Source organism: Kogia breviceps, chromosome 7 (assembly GCF_026419965.1).
Source record: "Kogia breviceps isolate mKogBre1 chromosome 7, mKogBre1 haplotype 1, whole genome shotgun sequence".
NCBI classification, from domain to species: Eukaryota; Metazoa; Chordata; class Mammalia; order Artiodactyla; family Physeteridae; genus Kogia; species Kogia breviceps.
Genome location: NC_081316.1, coordinates 17,699,357 through 17,716,778, shown reverse-complemented (window position 1 = coordinate 17,716,778; position 17,422 = coordinate 17,699,357). Strand labels below are relative to the sequence as shown.

At 53.7% G+C, this 17,422-nt stretch overlaps 1 protein-coding gene and 1 long non-coding RNA gene across 6 annotated transcripts in view; one reads left to right on the top strand and one right to left on the bottom strand.

The window, feature by feature from the left end:
- Positions 1-2,843: 2,843 nt before the first annotated feature.
- On the bottom strand, positions 2,844-16,710 carry LOC136794478 (uncharacterized). Of its 2 annotated transcripts, none has more exons than XR_010841312.1 (4): positions 15,894-16,710; positions 4,851-4,996; positions 3,795-3,897; positions 2,844-3,318 (listed from the first exon to the last, which is right to left on the bottom strand). It is a non-coding gene; the product is annotated as an uncharacterized lncRNA (long non-coding RNA). The 2 variants fall into 2 exon arrangements; XR_010841311.1 differs by having other exon boundaries at positions 2,844-3,237; positions 15,894-16,701.
- Positions 16,529-17,422, top strand: part of CHKA (choline kinase alpha) — a 60,616-nt gene continuing 59,722 nt past the window's right edge. For 2 of the 4 annotated variants that reach the window (XM_067037725.1, XM_059069353.2), the window contains exon 1: positions 16,529-17,250. In XM_067037725.1, coding sequence (XP_066893826.1) covers positions 16,529-17,250 — 722 coding nt within the window. The remainder of the gene's footprint in view (positions 17,251-17,422) is intronic. The other 2 variants (XM_067037727.1, XM_067037728.1) reach the window with 1 other exon arrangement.

Genomic DNA, 17,422 nt, shown 5'->3' with positions numbered 1-17,422 from the left:
AGACTGCAGCCAGGGTGGCAGCGAGCATTGGTCACGTGGCTTCCAAAGGCCTCGGTGTCAGCTGGGTTGAGAGGGGCCTGTTACCGTGGGCTGACCTTGGACTCCGGCCATCAGGAGCTGCAGAGAACCCAGCTTCGGCCACCCACGGACAGCCCGCCAGGCCCCTAGCTCTGTGATTCAGTTCACGCCCTCCCGCCCTCGTTCATTCACTCGTGAGGTGTTTGCTAAAGCACACCCTGGGCCCCGGGGGATCCCCTGTCCTTGCTCTCTCCCAGGGGACTCCTCGTCCACAGTCTGATAGACAGACAGACAGACAGACACACACACACACACACACACACACACACACACACACACACACGATGTGGTTGGGGCTCTGATGAAAGCAGCCCAGGGGACAAGGTACACAGGGGAGGGGGGCGAACACAGCAGGGAAGGCTTCTCGGAGGAAGTGTCCTTTGAGGGAGCAGCTGGGCCGGAGAGCCGGGGAAGGGTCTCAGCTGAACCAGGAGTAAAGGCTCCACGCGCCCTCTCACTGCACTCCCTCACAACACCCCCCTCCCTGGGCCAAGAGCTGAGGCCTCAGACACGGCCCTTGACCTGATACTACTTGTTCCACAGCTGTGGCAGCACTGCTTTAAAGACACATGGATGATATTTCAAAAAGAAAATAAAGAGGGGCTCCTGGCGGAGTCAGGTAGACCTGGGTCTGAGCCTGGGCTCAGCCTTGCACCTGCTGCAAACTTCATCTTTCTGAGCCTCAGTTTCCTCATCTGTAAAATGGGTGCTCATGGAGCTTGGACGAGGATTGAATGACATGACTGGCTTAATGTGCTTAGCATGTTGCCTAGCAATTGATCAGCTCTCGATCTGATCTTGGCTGTTGGAGGAGGCCCCCTGAGATGGAGGCCCCCCGAGATGGAGGCCCCCCGCGATGAAGGCTGGCCCCGCACTCAGTGTTTGTGTGGGGGGAGAGGACCAAACACTCCCCTCCCCCAAGAGAACATTCTTTCCTCTGCGGCTTCCTGGACCTGCCCTGAGGGTCAGCTGCTCCAGCACATCCCAGCCGCCTACCTCCAAAGTCCACCAGCCCTGCTGCCGAGGCGGTAAAGAAGCCGGGGCGGCCACTGTCAGCAGGGCTGGGACAGGACAGGTGTGGGCCCCCGGTTCCCTTGTCGGGTCATTTGCTACATGCCCCTCCTGGAGGCTGTTCCCCTTCTTTGGAAACGTTCTTAGTTCATGTGACTCAGGATGGACCACACACCCCAGCCTGACTCCAGGGCTGGCCAGTCAGAGGGCATGTCCGTGGGCACTGTGACGGTCTAGGGATGGACATATGACCAAGTTAGGGCAAGAAATGCAGCTGTGGGACTTTGGCCGGGACCCGGCGGCAAGGGGCACCCTCTCTCTACCGGGGTTGCTTCATGTGGGACGTGAACCTGGAGCTGCCACCCGTCTTCTTGCTACCACGGGGAGAGGCCGCCAAGGGGGCAGGTTGCGTCAGGCCAGCTTTGCAACCCCAGGTACCTCAGCCCGCGACCCAGATGCCTCCTCCAGCCCTTTGACACACTGTTGCTGCGCTGAGCAAGATGGTCCTGGCGATGGGATTAGAGGCTGGAGGTCAGGTCACTGAATTGCTGGGTGACCAGGACCGGGCATTGGGCCCCCAAACCATAGACCCACAAGGTGGAAAGAGCTGGGGTTTGATCCCGGTTTTTCTGTTCTGAAGCCGCAGTCCCCCACTACTTCCTTTAATACCTTCTCCCAGCTTCTGCCAACAGACAACTCCTTCGCCAGCCTTGTGAAGCACACAGGTCTGGGCCGTGCTGCCGGGCCCCACTCGGCGCCCCGGGAGAGAAGGGAGGCCGGCTGTCAGCTGCTCTCTCCCATCATGCTCCCGTGGCACTGACCATACCAGGCTTGCCCCGTGTTTAAGGCCCAGGACACACACAGAGGCAGAAAGGGAGGCTCTGGAGGCCTCACTCCTGGGTTTGAATCCACACCCTGCCACCTCATGGCTGTGTCACTTGGGACAAATGATATCACCTCTTTGAGCCTCTTTTTTTTTTGAGCCTCACTTTTTTCATCTGCCAAACAGGAATGGTAACAACTAATTGTCAGCTGTCACCTAAATGTTGACACTGGGCTTGCATTTTCCATATGTTATCTTGATTTTTCCTACAAGCCGTAAGGCAGACCTCACCACTGCGTGCTCTCCATGAGGAAGACCGCAGACCCACAGAACTGACAGAGCTGGTTTTTGAGCCCTGGTTTTTCTGTTTCTAAAGCCAGTGTCACCAACTACTTCCTTTTTTCTTTTTTTTAATTTAAATTGAAGTATAGTTGATTTACAATATTGTGTTAGTTTCACCCAACTACTTCCTTTAACGCCTTCCTTACCAGGGGCTGTCTCAGGTAAGGTTCAGCCAGGAAAAGAAGATTTCAAGCAGAGAGGGACTGAACTCAGGCCCTGAGGGGCTGCAAAACTACTGGAAGAGCTGGGGCAGTTAAAGGGTGGGCAGTACCCCCGACCCTGGCGTTTGGAAATCGGGAAGGGCGAGAATTGCACCACAAGGGGGGGTGAGCCCCAGGAAGACCCCAGAAGCCACTGGTCAAGTGTCACATCTGTGTCCCTCCAGCCTTTCAGATCTGGAGAATGCCTGAGGCTGTCAGAATCTAACCCAGAATCCCACTGCAGGGGACTCTGGGACCCACCATGTGGTCCTGGGCCGACGGCCACACTTCCCCATGCCTGTCTCACCATCACCCATCCCGTTGGGCTCATGTGAGGATTCTAACCTGTGTAGAAACTGGTACCCAGGAAGCACGCAGCAAACACCAGCTGCTGTCAGGTGAGATGACATTTATTCGGGTAGGAGCCATGGGCTGCTTTGTTTAACGGCCCCGCCTCTGCTGTGCCTTCTGCAGGATGGAATTCCCCACTGTGAGGGTCTTGACCTGTCATTCTTCCATAGAGAATCAGGGACCACGAGGAATCTTCTTGGCGGCCATGGCTGCGGCGTCCCCCCGTGACACTCTCCCTGGTGGCGTCAGGCATCCACGGTGTCAGTGGCGGCCACAGCAGCTCCCAGAGCAGAAGCCAGGCTGTGGGCTCTTGAGAGCCTCCCCCGAAATTCTTTTACTTCTTAAGTTGACCTGATCGGTGTTTGTGGTCTGAAACCAGCAGACCCACCTGGGGCGTCTGGTGGCTGCAGGGCTGCGGCTCTCACATCTGCTCTGGGGGGAGATGTGGGGCAGGTGAGAGTGAACAGGGACACATCCATGGATGGGAAAAGGTGTAGCCACTGAAGCTGGTATCTTCAAAGAACAGCGAAAACGCTCATGATAAATGTTTCGGCTGAAGTACGATTTACGTAAAGTCCACAAATTATAAGATACAACTCAATCGTTTTTGGACAAGATACACACCTGTGTAACTACCACCCAGCTCAAAACCTAGGACATTTCCAGGCCCCAGAAGTGTCCCCTCCCAAACAATACTTCCCAAAAGGAAACCATGATCCTGACATCTATCATGGATTCTGTTCTATCATACACTGTTCTAGAGCCTCCTATAAATGGGATCAAACAGTGGGTACTCTTTTGTCTGTCTTCTCGCACCCCACGTTATGCCCATGAGATTCCTTCACAGTGTTGTGTGTACTATTCAATTGTGTGAATATACCACAATCTGTTTACACATTCTACTGGTGTTGGACATTTGGGTTGTTTCCTGTTTGGGGCTATTTGCTGGGCGCCGTTCATGCACATCTGGTGTGGACATAAGCACTCACTTCTGTCGGCTGTATATCCAGGCGCGTCATTACTGCTTCCTAAGAGACATGTATGCTCGCCATCTGATTGCTTCTCAACACTTTGTTTCGAACAATTTCACACCTAGAGACAATTTGAAAGAGTTGTTCAGTGAATCCCACATTTGCCCCACCGGGATGCCACAGTTCACATTTTCCTATAATTGCCTGATCGTATCTCTAGCCATCTGTCCAGCCCTCTATCTGTTCATTAATGTCTCTACTTTTGTTGATGCAACAGTATAATTTTAAGGAAAAAAAGAGGCAGGATACAAAATTATCCAAAAGCCATAGACCCAGAGATATTGGGAGGAAATGCAGCAAAGCCCCAGTGGCCACAGCGATCTCTGCTTGTAGAATTTAAACATTTTTCTTTTAAGGATTTCCCAAATTTTCTGCAATAAACTTGTATTAATTTTTTTGATCAAGAAAAAAATCCATTTTAAATAAAAAGGAGCTTTGTCTTTTAAAGGATTGGAATTTCCCTCTTTGGGGAAAGGAAGCAATGGGGAGGGGAGAGGGGATGAGGATGGGGAGAAGGGCGGGGTGGCCGTACCCCCTTCAAACAGAGAAGGAGCCCAGGGAGGAACCAGGTGCCACCTGGAGAAAGAAGAGCGGGAGGTTGGGGGTAGAGCATCAATTCTGGGCAAAAGCCCCCTCCTGCCTCTCCATAAGACAGAGGCGTGGCGACTTCCCTGGTGGCGCAGTGGTCAAGAATCCGCCTGCCAATGCAGGGGACACGGGTTTGATCCCAGGTCCGGGAAGACTCCACATGCCACAGAGTAACTAAGCCCGTGCACCACAACTACTGAGCCTGTGCACTAGAGCCCACGCAGTGCAACTACTGACAGTGGGTGCTGCAGCTACTGAAGCCTGCGTGCCTAGAGCCCGTGCTCTGCAACAAGAGAAGCCACCGCAGTGAGAAGCCCGCGCACCGCAACGAAGAGTAGCCCCCGCTCGCCGCAACTAGAGAAAGCACGGGCGCAGCAGTGAAGACCCAATGCAGCTAAAAAAAAAAAAAAAAAGAGGTGTGGTTACCAGGGACTCCCAGGGGCAGAAAGAATGGTACCCAAGCTGATGACGCTGCCTCAGGGGGATCCAGGCAGTTGGTGGTTTCTGAGTCCAGCAGGGGCTTTCAGAATGTGGGGATCAGAGCTCAGTCCTGGACATGTGGCTTGAGATCCCTGGATGAAGAAAAGGCGGGAGAGACTGAAGGAATAGAACGAAGGCAAACTGCCCCCCCCCACAAGCCTCCTGACCCTGAGAGGTATGAGCAAAGGGCTCTGGGGACTCTACCCCAAGCTGGAGGTGACCAATAATAGTGGGGAAAATCTCATCACAAGCAGCATCTAAGATGAAATTTGGGAGAAGGTAATGGAGGAAGAGACTGGGTACTGTGTTATGCTTGTTATACTTTTCTACGAAAAGCTTTAACAGATATGAAATGGCCAATGAGTTCATGAAAAGATGCTTAACATCACTAATCATTAGGGAGATGCAGATCAAAGCTACCAGGAGAGGGGATTCCCTGGCGGTCCAGTGGTTAGGACTCCGGGCTTTCACTGCTGAGGGCGCGGGTTCAATCCCTGTTCAGGGAATTAAGATCCCACAAACTGCATGGCGTGGCCAAAAAAAAACTACCGGGAGATACCACTTCACACCCATTAGGATGCCTATTGTAAAAAAGGAAACAAAACAGAAAAGAATAAGTGTTGGTGAAGAAGTGGAGAAAGCAGAACCCTTGTGCGTAGAGGGAATGTGACATGGTACAGCCGCTGAGGAAAACAGTGCGTGGACCTAGAAAAATGGTACAGATGAACCGGTGTGCAGGGCAGAAATAGAGACACAGATGTAGAGAACAAACGTATGGACACCAAGGGGGGGAAAGTGGTGGGGTGGTGGTGATGGTGTGATGAACTGGGAGATTGGGATTGACATGTAGACACTCATATGTATAAGATAGATAATTAATAAGAACCTGCTGTTTAAAAAAATAAATAAAATTCAAAAATTAGAAAACAGTATGTGGTTCCTCAAAAAACTAAACACAGAATTACCATTTGATCCACTAGTTCCATTTTGCAGTACATCCCCCAAAGAATTGAAAGTAGGGACTTGAACAGATATTTGGGCACCAGTGTTCCTGGAGCATTATTCACAATAGCTAAAAGGTTGGGCTTCCCTGGGGGCTCGGTGGTTGCGAGTCCGCCTGCCAATGCAGGGGACGCGGGTTCGTGCCCCGGTCTGGGAAGATCCCATGTGCCGCGGAGCGGCTGGGCCCGTGAGCCATGGCCGCTGAGCCTGCGCGTCTGGAGCCTGTGCTCCGCAATGGGAGAGGCCACAACAGTGAGAGGCCCGCGTACCGCAAAAAAACCCCAAAAAACAAACAAACAAAAAAACACAATAGCTAAAAGGTGGTAACAAGCAGTGTCCGTCAACAGATGAATGAATTTTTAAAACGTGGTCTAACCGGGACTTCCCTGGTGGTCCAGTGGGTAGGACTCCACGCTCCCAATGCAGGGGGCCTGGGTCCGATCCCTGGCAGGTAACTAGATCCCGCATGCATGCTGCAACTAAGAGCCCGCATGCCACAACGAAGACCTGGTGCAGCCAAAATAAATAAATATTAAACAACAACAACAAAAACACATGGTCTATCCATACAATGGAATATTTTTCGGTCTAAAAAGGATAAAATTCTGACATATGTTATAACATGGATGAACCTCAGAGACACTGTGCTGAATAAAATAGGCCAGACATGAAAGGACACATATTGCATAGTTCCACTTATATAAGGTCCCTAGAATAGACAAATTCATTGAGACAGGCAGTAGAATGGTGCTTTCCAGGGGCCAGATGGGGGAAGGAACAGGGAGTTGTTGTTTAATGGGTACAGAGTTTCAGTTCTGCAGGATGAACAGAGTTCCAGAAATCGGTTGCACAACAGTATGAATTTACCGAACGCTACTGAACTGTGCACTTTTAAATGTTTAAGACGGGGCTTCCCGGTGGCGCAGTGGTTGAGCGTCCGCCTGCCAATGCAGGAGACACGGGTTCGTGCCCCGGTCCGGGAAGATCCCACGTGCTGAGGAGCGGCTGGGCCCGTGAGCCACGGCCGCTGAACCTGCGCGTCCGGAGCCTGTGCTCCGCAACGGGAGAGGCCACGACAGTGAGAGGCCCGCGTACCGCAAAAAAAAAAAAAAAAAAAAAAAAAAAAAATGTTTAAGATGGCAAAGCTGATCATCTCAGATGAGAAAGACCAACTTCCTAGGATGGGCAGTAGGACAGTGTGAAGACCCCACTGGGCCCACGGTCATGAATTGAAAGGAAAAACAGCTGAACCAGTTCCGGGTACAGGATGTTCCTCTGGAATATTCAGCCTTTTCAGGGGCGGTTGAGAAGGGCAGGTGGAGAGGAGCCACTCGGGTTTGCCTTAGGTGGGGGTTTGCCAGACGGATGTAAGAGAGAAAGAGAGTGATGTGTTAGGATAGGCCAGCTGCTAAAACACAGCCCGCAAATCACCCTGGTGAAATAGCACAAAGCTTTGCTTCTGGCTCACATAAAATCCTTTTTTGCTCTTGGTCAGGTGTCTGGGATCCAGTTACCCTCCTTCTTTCAATGCTGTTGTCTTCACTCTCAGCTCCCTAGGTCAGAGAGTGGGAAAGAAGGTGTGAGGAAGGCATATCAAATATTTAACCTCCTTGGCCCTGAAGGGACACATTTGACTCCTGTGTGTGTCTTAGTCCATTCATGTGGTGGGCAGGCAGGCTTCCTTCCATGTGGAGATTCAGGGAACCAAGTTCTTTTGCAACGAGTGCCACTTCTTCCCTTGGAATCGGGGAAGCAGGAGGGCAAAGAGGCTCTCGCAGGAGGGAGAAGTGACCCACACAAGGAGTCCCGTGGTCCTAGCCCATTGCAAGGGGGTGGGGGATGGGGAAATGTGGTCTTCACGTGTTCTCAGGAAGGAGAAGGGCACCCGTGTAGAGGAAGTACTCATGGAGTCTCTGCCAGGAGGGGCAGGTGTGTTTATGAGGGCGTGGAATCTACACTGGGGGTGGGGAGAAGGGAAGGCTGGAGGGGAGAAAGTGGTAATTACAGCTTGAATGGAGGGTTAAAAAGGGTCAGCGATGGTAGCCAGGTAAGGTCCCAGTGGAGCGCCCTAAGCTCAGATGATAGGTGCTGGTGGATGCAGAGTAGGATGCTGGAAATGCATTTCAGGACTTGGTTTGTTTCTGGCGGTAAGACAGTGCAGGGCCCCGTGTATGGGTCAGTGAGGGTGGACGGGCGGACAAGAGACCAGGAGCGCAACGTTCTTTCTCTTTTCACCCTCCAGCTGCGGGTCAGGCTCTGTTGGAAGCGCTTTGTAACTATTCACTCATTTAATCCTCTAACAACCATATGAGGTAGCAACTCAAATTGTTGCCACTACCTCGGGAATCCCAGCCCATTCATTCACGGCGCACCTACTATGAGCAGCGGCTGAAGGAGGAAGGTGGACCGAGAGCTCGGTAGACGCAGCTGCCAGCCCAGGAGAGGGTGAGGAGTCTCATGGCCGGACGGCCAGCGGTGTGGGGCTTTGGGAGAGGGCTGCGCGGGTCCTCGGCCTCCGTCTGGAGGCCGGGCTTCCTGGGTCTGCTGACCCATCGCTGCTACCAGGATCACTCGTGCCTTCGGGGAACCGGAACCTTTGCTCTGTCCCAAGCCTCTCGGCCCAAAGAGCCCTCCCCCGGCCAGGCTGGCGCCACAGCTTCGGGCGGTGCCTAGTTATCGAGGTAATAAAAGCTCTAATTGCAAAAGCAGCTTCATCAAGCCTGTCGGAGGAAACCGGAAAAGGCTTTAGCTCTGCTAACCGAACACCAGAGCAGCTCCCACCGGGTCCCAAGCGCGGGAGGGGGGCTTGTAGAGCAGGGAGGCCCAGCGGCCCAGCTGGGACGCCCCCGAGACCCTGCCGCAGAGGCACGTCTGCGGCGTCCCCAGACGCCCCCCACCTGACCCTCGGCGCAGCGCCCTCTCACCGACAGCAGAGGAATCCCAACCGGCCGGATTCCTTTCCCCATGAGCAACCCCTGGCCTTGGAATTTGGCCTGGCAGCTGGGCTGGGAGTGGTGGGTAGGCCCACTGCTTCCCAGAACCCGGTGGATTCCAAAGCCATCTTCCCCCTTCTTCATTCCCGTGTCCCCCTCCCTGACACCACCCCTCCCTCTGCCCTGTTAGATGGCCTCCTGAGAAGCTCTGGTACTGGCCAAGGTCACACAGAGGGTTGCCAGGGGGGCCCCACCTCTGGGAGGCTTCTTCAGGCCGGGGTGGGAGTTGGGGGCTGCCAGCTCCCTTGCTTCCAAGCTGGTCACTAAGGAGGGTGTTGGGGATAGAGCTCGGGGCATCCAGGTGAGGGTATCTCCTCCCAGGAGGAAGGGGCCAGATCCTGAGCTTGGAGAATGCTGAGTGGGGATGGCCCAGCGCCGGCCATGGCATCCTGGGTAAGAAGAACCACTGCCTCCCTACCCTGGGCCTCAGCTTACACATCTGCTCATGGGGCCCTTGGGTCCTGCTGGTTTTTCTCCACAGAGAGGAGAGTCACCCCAAAGCCACCTGACACAAGTCCAGCCTGCGGGACCCAGGGCTGACCAAAGAGAAAGTAGTCCAGCGGGGTGCAGTTCCTGAACCAAGGTTTCCCGACTGCTAGCCCGGGAGTCTGGTCCCCCCAGTGTGACTTCCATCATAACAGAGAGCTTTTAAAAACTGCATTTATTGTGTTATAAAAAAGTAAGGCAGGGACTACCCTGGTGGCGCAGTGTTTAAGAATCCGCCTGCCGATGCAGAGGACACGAGTTCGAGCCCTGGTCCGGGAAGATCCCACACGCCGTGGAGCAACTAAGCCCGCGCGCCACAACTACTGAGCCTGCGCTCTACAGTCCACGGGCCACAACTACTGAGCCCACGAGCCACAACTACTGAAGCCCGCGCGCCTAGAGCCCGTGATCTGCAACAAGAAAAGCCACTGCAATGAGAAGCCTGTGCACCGCCACGAAGAGTAGCCCCCGCTCGCCGCAACTAGAGAAAGCCTGCACGCAGTAATGGAGACCCGATGCAACCAAAAATAAATAAATAAATAAAATAAAAGTAAGGTATATAGGGCACAAAACCACGGGACAGCTTTTCACCAAAATTGGAAGGTGACTTGGGAAGGCTCTGCTGTGAGGACACAGGTAATGCACTCAGGGGTGCCCCAGGGTTCACTGCAGGACAGTGAAGGACAGTCGTTATCAGGGTCTACCACTGGGGCCCCAGGAGGGCCTCCTGTGCCCTAGGGCCTCAGATTTAGATTTCTGGTGTCATTTCTAAATAAGGATAATCAGAGAGACACGGTCAGGCTTGAAAATGTTCTTCACACCGTACCACTTCAGTGCTCCAAAAACCATTATTTTTGATTAATCCTGATATTAGCTTGTGAACAGTAAAATTATCTTGTATAGGACCCTTTGCATGTGTGTTAAAAGCACTGATTCGTTCAAATTCAGTGTTTCAAATATGCCCCAGTTTTGATAATTATGTTGAGGTACCAGCATGCCTTGGAAATATTGCAGGTTGGGTTCCAGACCACCTCAGTAACGCTAATATTGCAATAAAGCGAGTCACACGAATTTTTTGGTTTCCTAGTGCGTATAAAAGTTATGTTTACAGTATACTGTAGTCTATTAAGTGTGCAGTAGCGTTATGTCTAAAAAAACAGTGTACACCCTGTCAACTGAAAAAAACCACACAGCTTAAACGTTGAGAATTACGTTGTATTGGGAGGACATTCTGACAGCATGGAGGAATTGCTCCAAAGCGGTAAAGGGAGGAACCAGGATATGTAGGGATTTTTGCAACAAAAACCAGGTCGTCAGAACATTAAAGGATTACTGTCAATTAAAGAAAATCAGACATCTCAAGTTAATGAATTTAGCGCTTTTCTGTGTATGGGAAGATGCAAGAGTCTGGGCTCATTGAAGTAATTCTTTTGATATGCACCTTAACTCTCTAGGGCCAGCATCCTATCCTTTCCCATCTTGAATCCCCTCAGAGTGCACTGTTGGGTGCAGTGGCAATGGCTGATGGTCTGACAGCCACAACATCCTTTGTTCACTAATATGGCAGGTGACATTCTTCGTCCACATACTTTTTTTTTTTTTTGCGGTACGTGGGCCTCTCACTGTTGTGGCCTCTCCCGTTGCGGAGCACAGGCTCCGGACGCGCAGGCTCAGCGGCTATGGCTCACGGGCCCAGCCGCTCCGCGGCATGTGGGATCTTCCTGGACCGGGGCACGAACCCGTGTCCCCTGCATCGGCAGGTGGACTCTCAACCACTGCGCCACCCGGGAAGCCCCATCCACATACTTTTAAAAATACTTTATTGCTAGAAAATGCTAACCATCATCTGAGCCTTCTCTGAGTGGTAATCTTTTTGCAATATAAGGTCAACTGAAAAACTGCACAACCTAAGAGCTGAGTTATGTTTCATTTGGGGAACTTCCTGAGGACTACAGTCTGGGAAACAGCCTCTCAGAGAGCTCTGAGGAAACATTCCAAAGAGGTAAGGAAGGAGCCAGGATATATAGGATTTTTTGTCAGAAAAAAAAAAAAAAAAAAAAAAAAACTTATAGTCAAACACCAAAGGATTACTGCTAATCACAAAAACCAGACAAGTCAAGTTAATGATTTTAGTGCTTTCTCTGTGTGGGAAGATGCACGAGTCTGGGCTTCTTGAAAGTATTCCTTTGACAGGCATCTTAGCTATCTAAGGCCAGTATCCTATTATTCTCCATCCTGAATTCCCCTCACGGTGCGATGCAGGGGGATGGCTGCAGTGGTTGATGGCTTGGTGGCCACAACATTTATTTTTTTACTGAAATAGCGGGCAATATTTTTTGTCCACAAAAACATCAAAGATCACTGATCACAGTGGCAAATATAATATTAAAAGTTTGAAATATTGCCAAAATTACCAAAACGTGACACAGACATGAAGTGAACAAATGCTGTTGGAAAAATGCTACCAAAAGACTTGCTCCATGCAGCGTTGCCACAAACCTTCGATTTGGAAAAAATGTATTTGTGAGGAGCAATAAAACAAGTTATGCCTGCATTTCTTCATTTTTGAAAGTGCTAGGAGCCTCAAAGAATGGAAAAGTCCCCAGGCCCTGGTAGACTTCTGGGAGGCCCTGCATCGCTAGAGTTCCTGCAGGCTTTGCTTCCCTCATGGTACTTGGGACGAGTTGCTGCAGGGCCACTCTTACTAACAACAGATGATGGCTGCTCTCTGCCAGTCTCTGGGAATCCAGAGAACAATCAGTAGAAGGGCACAGCTACCCTTTGTGTGGCCTTGACTTTGAGCCCAGCCCTTTACCTGCTGGCTTCCGTGACTCCCCCCAACAAACTTGTAGGGTAGGAACAATTATCTCCATCTGGTATAGAGGGGTAGGTAACTTGTCTCCTGGGTCACACAGTTGGTGGAGGCAAAAGCTCCAAAGACAGGTTTTTACCTCTGATGCTATACTCAGGATACCTGCATATGGGGGATGGGGCGAGGGCCTGTCCCAACCACCGGACGCATGGGCATACAAGTCACCTGCTTTCATTAAACTCTCTGGGCCCTAGGTCCTACCTGTGGCCTTGAAGCATTGAGGCTAGGTGTATGGTAGAAGGATGCCTCTGAGAAAGGCTGAGACCTCTGGAAGCTACTGGCCTGCCAAGTCTCTAGCTGACAGAGCATCCTGGACTGGGGCCAAACCCAGGCACTGAGTGAAGGGGCCCAGTTCCATGTCACACTGCTGGCAGGGCTGTAACCCAATCCTTTTTTTTTTTCTTAAGTTATTTATTTTTTATACAGCAGGTTCTTATTAGTTATCTGTTTTATACATATTAGTGTATATATGTCAATCCCAATCTCCCAATTCACCCCTCTCCCCTTGGTGTCCATACGTTTGTTCTCTACATCTGTGTTTCTGTTTTGTAACCCAATCTTGAGCAGGTAGGATTTCAGTCCATTGATCTCTCTGCGCTCACATTAATATTTTAAGGCTCAGAGCTGAAGTTGGGGTGCCGGGTCTTGAGCGTAGCCTGGGAGGGGGTGGTGAGCACAGCCCAGACAGGGCTGTCCTTCTCCAGCCCTCTAGGGAACTCCCACTGTGCCAAATGCCTAGGACTTTCTGGGTCAAAGGTGTTTTTGGTGCAGAAGGACGGGGTTCTCCTACATTCAGAGGGCAGAGTCCTGGGTGGGTCTTGGGTCCTGTCCTTATTAGCTGCCTGCCTTGGACAAATGGTTTTACCTCCTGGTAAACCATTCTCACCTGAGAGATGAAGTGCTAATTACCCTCACCACACTACTGGCAGTGGAAGTTCAAAGATGCTGGATACAAGTAAGGGGCTTGCACAGGGCCTGCTCCTACCAAGTGCTTGACGAGTGGCCCCTCTCTCTTGAGAGGAGGTAGACTCACAAAGCCTTTCCTAGGAACAGGCCTTGCAGCTGGAGCTGGTGGCAGGGCTGGGGCCCCTGGGTGGGTCACTTTGTCCCTTGGGGAAGGCCCCTGGTCTGCCCAGTGGCCCTGGTGACTCCTCTGCCAGGTTCCTCAGGCCAGACCAGAGGAACCAGTCTGCAGGAATGCCAGAGACTGGACAGGGACCTCCTAATCTCCCCCCTCTAATCTGTCCAAGGCACATCACCCACACTGTGTGTCTGCTCTCAGAATTCAGCATCAAGGAGCTTTTGGAAAATTTTTTCCGATGTCCTAGAAGAAAAGATTATACACTTGGAACACTCTCTCCAGCACCAGTGGCTGCCATAGCAAATTTCTCTCCAAGCTTTGTCCACCTGTGCATGAATGAGCACATTTTGGTCATCAGAATGTACATTCCAGTTTGCATTCTTTTCTTACACGACGTCTTCCGAGGCTGAGTTGCTACAAGTGTGTGCATTATTCATTGCCGAATGCCAGCTGCTGGCCGAGAAGCCACGCCATGCGGCATGCTGCACGTAACACTACGGGGTGGGGGGGGTTCCTGCTCGCCACACACTTCCTGTATATCCTCTCGCTCAGCCCTCACTACAGCCCTGTGCCCTGCGGATTAGAACCCCCGTGTTACAGCTGAGGAAACTGAGGCTCAACCCAGTCATACAGTTAGGAAGTGCTGAGCCAGGACTTCGTTTGTTCAGCAAATACTTCCGAGGGCCTACAAACCTCAGGGCCTGCTAGGCACTGTGATGGGGAACAAGACACTTAGGTCCCTGCTCTCGTGGAAGTTCCAGTCTGGTGGGGACACAGACAATACACAATAGGGCAACTAACAAGGGTGAGGGGAGAGGGAGCGGGTGGCGTGGGGTGGGCAGTGTTGCTAGTCCAGGTTGGAGCAGGGGCCAGGCATAGCTGGTTTCCTCACTGCCCAGTACTGCCAAGTCCTCTGGCTGGCACACTGAAGGCACTCGAGAAATGTGTGGAAAATGAACCCTGCTTACCAACTTCACTGCTGTCTGATACACCAACATCCTTTATAGCCCAGTCCAGGGCACTAGACAAACATTTAGGTTATTTCCAGCTTTCTTCAGTGAGAGAGAACACGGTGATGGCCAGTTTTATGCACAGGGCTTTTTGCTGCCAATGAATTCTTTTCTTGGGAGGAACTCTTGAGAATGGGGTTGCTACCTCAAGGGTCATGGGCTTATTTACCCTTCTGGATTTCTCCTTTGGGTGGTGATATGCCTGGCACTTTTCCTGAGCACCTACCGTGTGCTGCATACATCATCACAGATGACTCTGGAAAGTGGATATTATTATGCCCCTTGCAGAGGTAAGCAGCCTGAGGCCCCTGACCGCCTGGCAGAGATGCCTTCTCAACTAGCTCAAACACCCCTAATGAAAAACCTAATATTTTAGCATCACTATATGGCAAGCTCCTCAGCCTCTGCTTCGGAGGTGTTGTGTGGAATCGACCACCCCGGTGCTAAGGGTGGGCCCTGACTGGCCAGGCCAAGGATGGGCCACCGAGAGACAAGTCCAGGAATTTAATTTGACTGTAGGGGAGGGAAGTTTTGTCCACATGGACATGGTGCTCTTCACACAAAGGAGCCAGGACACCTGCCTTGCTCCTCACCTTAGCCAAGGGGCCTCACCTGAGTTGTTCAGCCTCCGCAGGACTCAGTCTTCATATCCATTAAATGGAAGCAGTAACAGATATAACTTTCCAACACTTTTAATGAGGCAATTTTTTATTCCCACAGGGAACTGCGATCCCATAAAGGGGTCTGTGGGTTCTAGTAGCCTAAACCAGGCTTGAAATGACACAGGCTCAACCCCTACTTCCTGTGCCCCTTCCTCCTGGCGAGGTTTCTGGCGTTCCTCTGAGATTACCAGGCTGCTGTCACGGGACAGTGGGGTAAAGGCCTGTCACCTGGGCAGACCATAGACAGCCCCACCATCTGAGGGCTGGTATTTTTAGACAAAGACCTTGGCTCTCTTATCTAAATGGCCTGACTGGAGACCTTGATTTCTCGGCTTTTCCAACATCCAATGGGACTCCTACTCCGCCCCCTCCTCAATGCTGGATGGCTCCCAGCTCCCTCCAGTTCAATGTCCAGGCCCACCTCCACAGCTGCCTTCACAAAAGACCCCTTTCATCATAATCCTTTTGTTCAATGAGCGCATTTTTCTTGGAGCAAGTTCAGCCAAGTGCACACTGCTAAAAAGAGATGTTTTCTTCCCGAAGACTGTGAAATCCCCACATAGAAGCCATTTCCTGCATGCCAGTCGCTGAATTTCCTAAGCAGCCAGGGAACCCTCTTGCCCCAGCTCATGCCCGGTAAAAACAGGATCCGTAATTTTAAAATTTATCCGTACTCCAATTACTTTTGGAAAGGACTGGGGCGGCGGGATGAGAGAGGAGTGAGGGACATGGGGCAGTTAATGGGGTAAATGTGGTAAACGGGAGCAGGGGCCCATGCCTCCCCTCCGCGGGCAAAAGTGCGTTAGTCACAGTCACGGGGCTGCCTCCAGGGTGGGGGCGGGCGGGGCGGCACCCACAAAGCCAGCAGCCCCGTGGCACTTACCTTTGGCCCAGTGCTCAGGGCAGCTGCGGGGATGCCGCTCCGCCCTCCCCGAGCCACTAGGCCCTGGCATCCTCAGCACCACGGACAGGGAAACTGAGGCTGCAGGAGACTTCAGAGGGCTCCACGGCCAGCTGTGCGGCCTTGAACCAGTCGCCTCTTCCCCCTTTCGGGCCTCGGTTTGTGACCCGGGGAAAATAATTTCTTAGGCTCCAGCTTGGACGGGGCGTGGCCGCGCCTCGCAGGGAGCTGAGCCGGCGCTGGGAAGTGTTATGAAAACACACGTACGGAGCTGCAGATGGAGGTGCCTCGCCCCAAGGTCATGCGGAAAGAGAAGCCAGCCTCCAGGGACCGGCTTCCTAACTGCCCGCTGCCAGGCCCCGGCCTCTGATATCCTGCAGAATTCGAGGGGTCAAGCAAAGTTTCAGCCACCAAAGCCAAGTTCTGGCTCCCCCGAGGCTCAAGGGCCGCGCAGCCCCCGCCCGCTCTCGGGGAGCCCCCAAGCCTCGCTAGCTTTCTCCATCCTCGCGACCCCGGGCACCGGCTCGACGCTCCGCCCCCCTCGAGGCCCCGCCTCCCGCGGCCGCAGGAAACGAGACGGGGTGGGGGGGGGGGGTGGCCGTGTGCTGCCGCAGCCAATGGGGAGGCGGCGTGGCGAGGGCGGAGACGGTTGTGATGCGCCGGGCCGACGGACGACAGCCAATCAGCGGCGAGCGCGGGGGCGGGCTGTGACGCGGACGGCACTCCTCGTGCGGCGGCGGTATAGGAGCGAGCGCCACGGCCAGCAGGACCAGCCGAGCGCCACTGCCGCCCGCTGCTTGCCGCCTTCACGCCGCCGCCGCCGCCCCGCGCCCGCCCGCCGCGCCCCCAACCGCCGTCGCCCCCGGCCTGCCCGTCAGCGAGCGGGCGAGCGGTCTCCGCGCCCGGTCTCCGTGAGGGGGGCGTCCAGCCGGACCCTGAGCCTCGCCCTCTCGCGTTGCGGCCGACCGCGCCTCCTCGGCCGCCTGCCAGGCATGAAGACCAAGTTCTGCAACGGGGGCGAGGCGGAGCCCTCGCCGCTCGGGCTGCTGTTGAGCTGCGGCAGCGGCAGCGCGGCCCCGGCGCCCGGCGTGGGGCAGCAGCGCGACGCCGCCAGTGACCTCGAGCCCAAGCAGCTGGGCGGGCGACAGCCGCAGCTCGCGCTGCCCCCCCCGCCGCCGCCGCTGCCGCTGCCGCCGCCGCTGCCGCTGCCCCCGCCGCCGCCGGCCGACGATCAGCCCGAGCCCAGGACGCGGCGCAGGGCCTATCTGTGGTGCAAGGAGTTCCTGTCCGGAGCCTGGCGGGGCCTTCGCGAGGACCAGTTCCACATCAGTGTCATCAGGTCGGTGTCGGCGGCGCGCCGGGGCGGGCGGGAGGGAGGGCTGCGCGGACGCGGTCGGGTGACGCTGGCCGGGGGCGGAGCCTGAGGTCGGGGGCGGGGCCGGGGCTCTGCGGCCTGCGAAGCCACCTTTCAGGAGCCTTTGTGAAATCCAGGCCAAATCCCGTGAAACGGG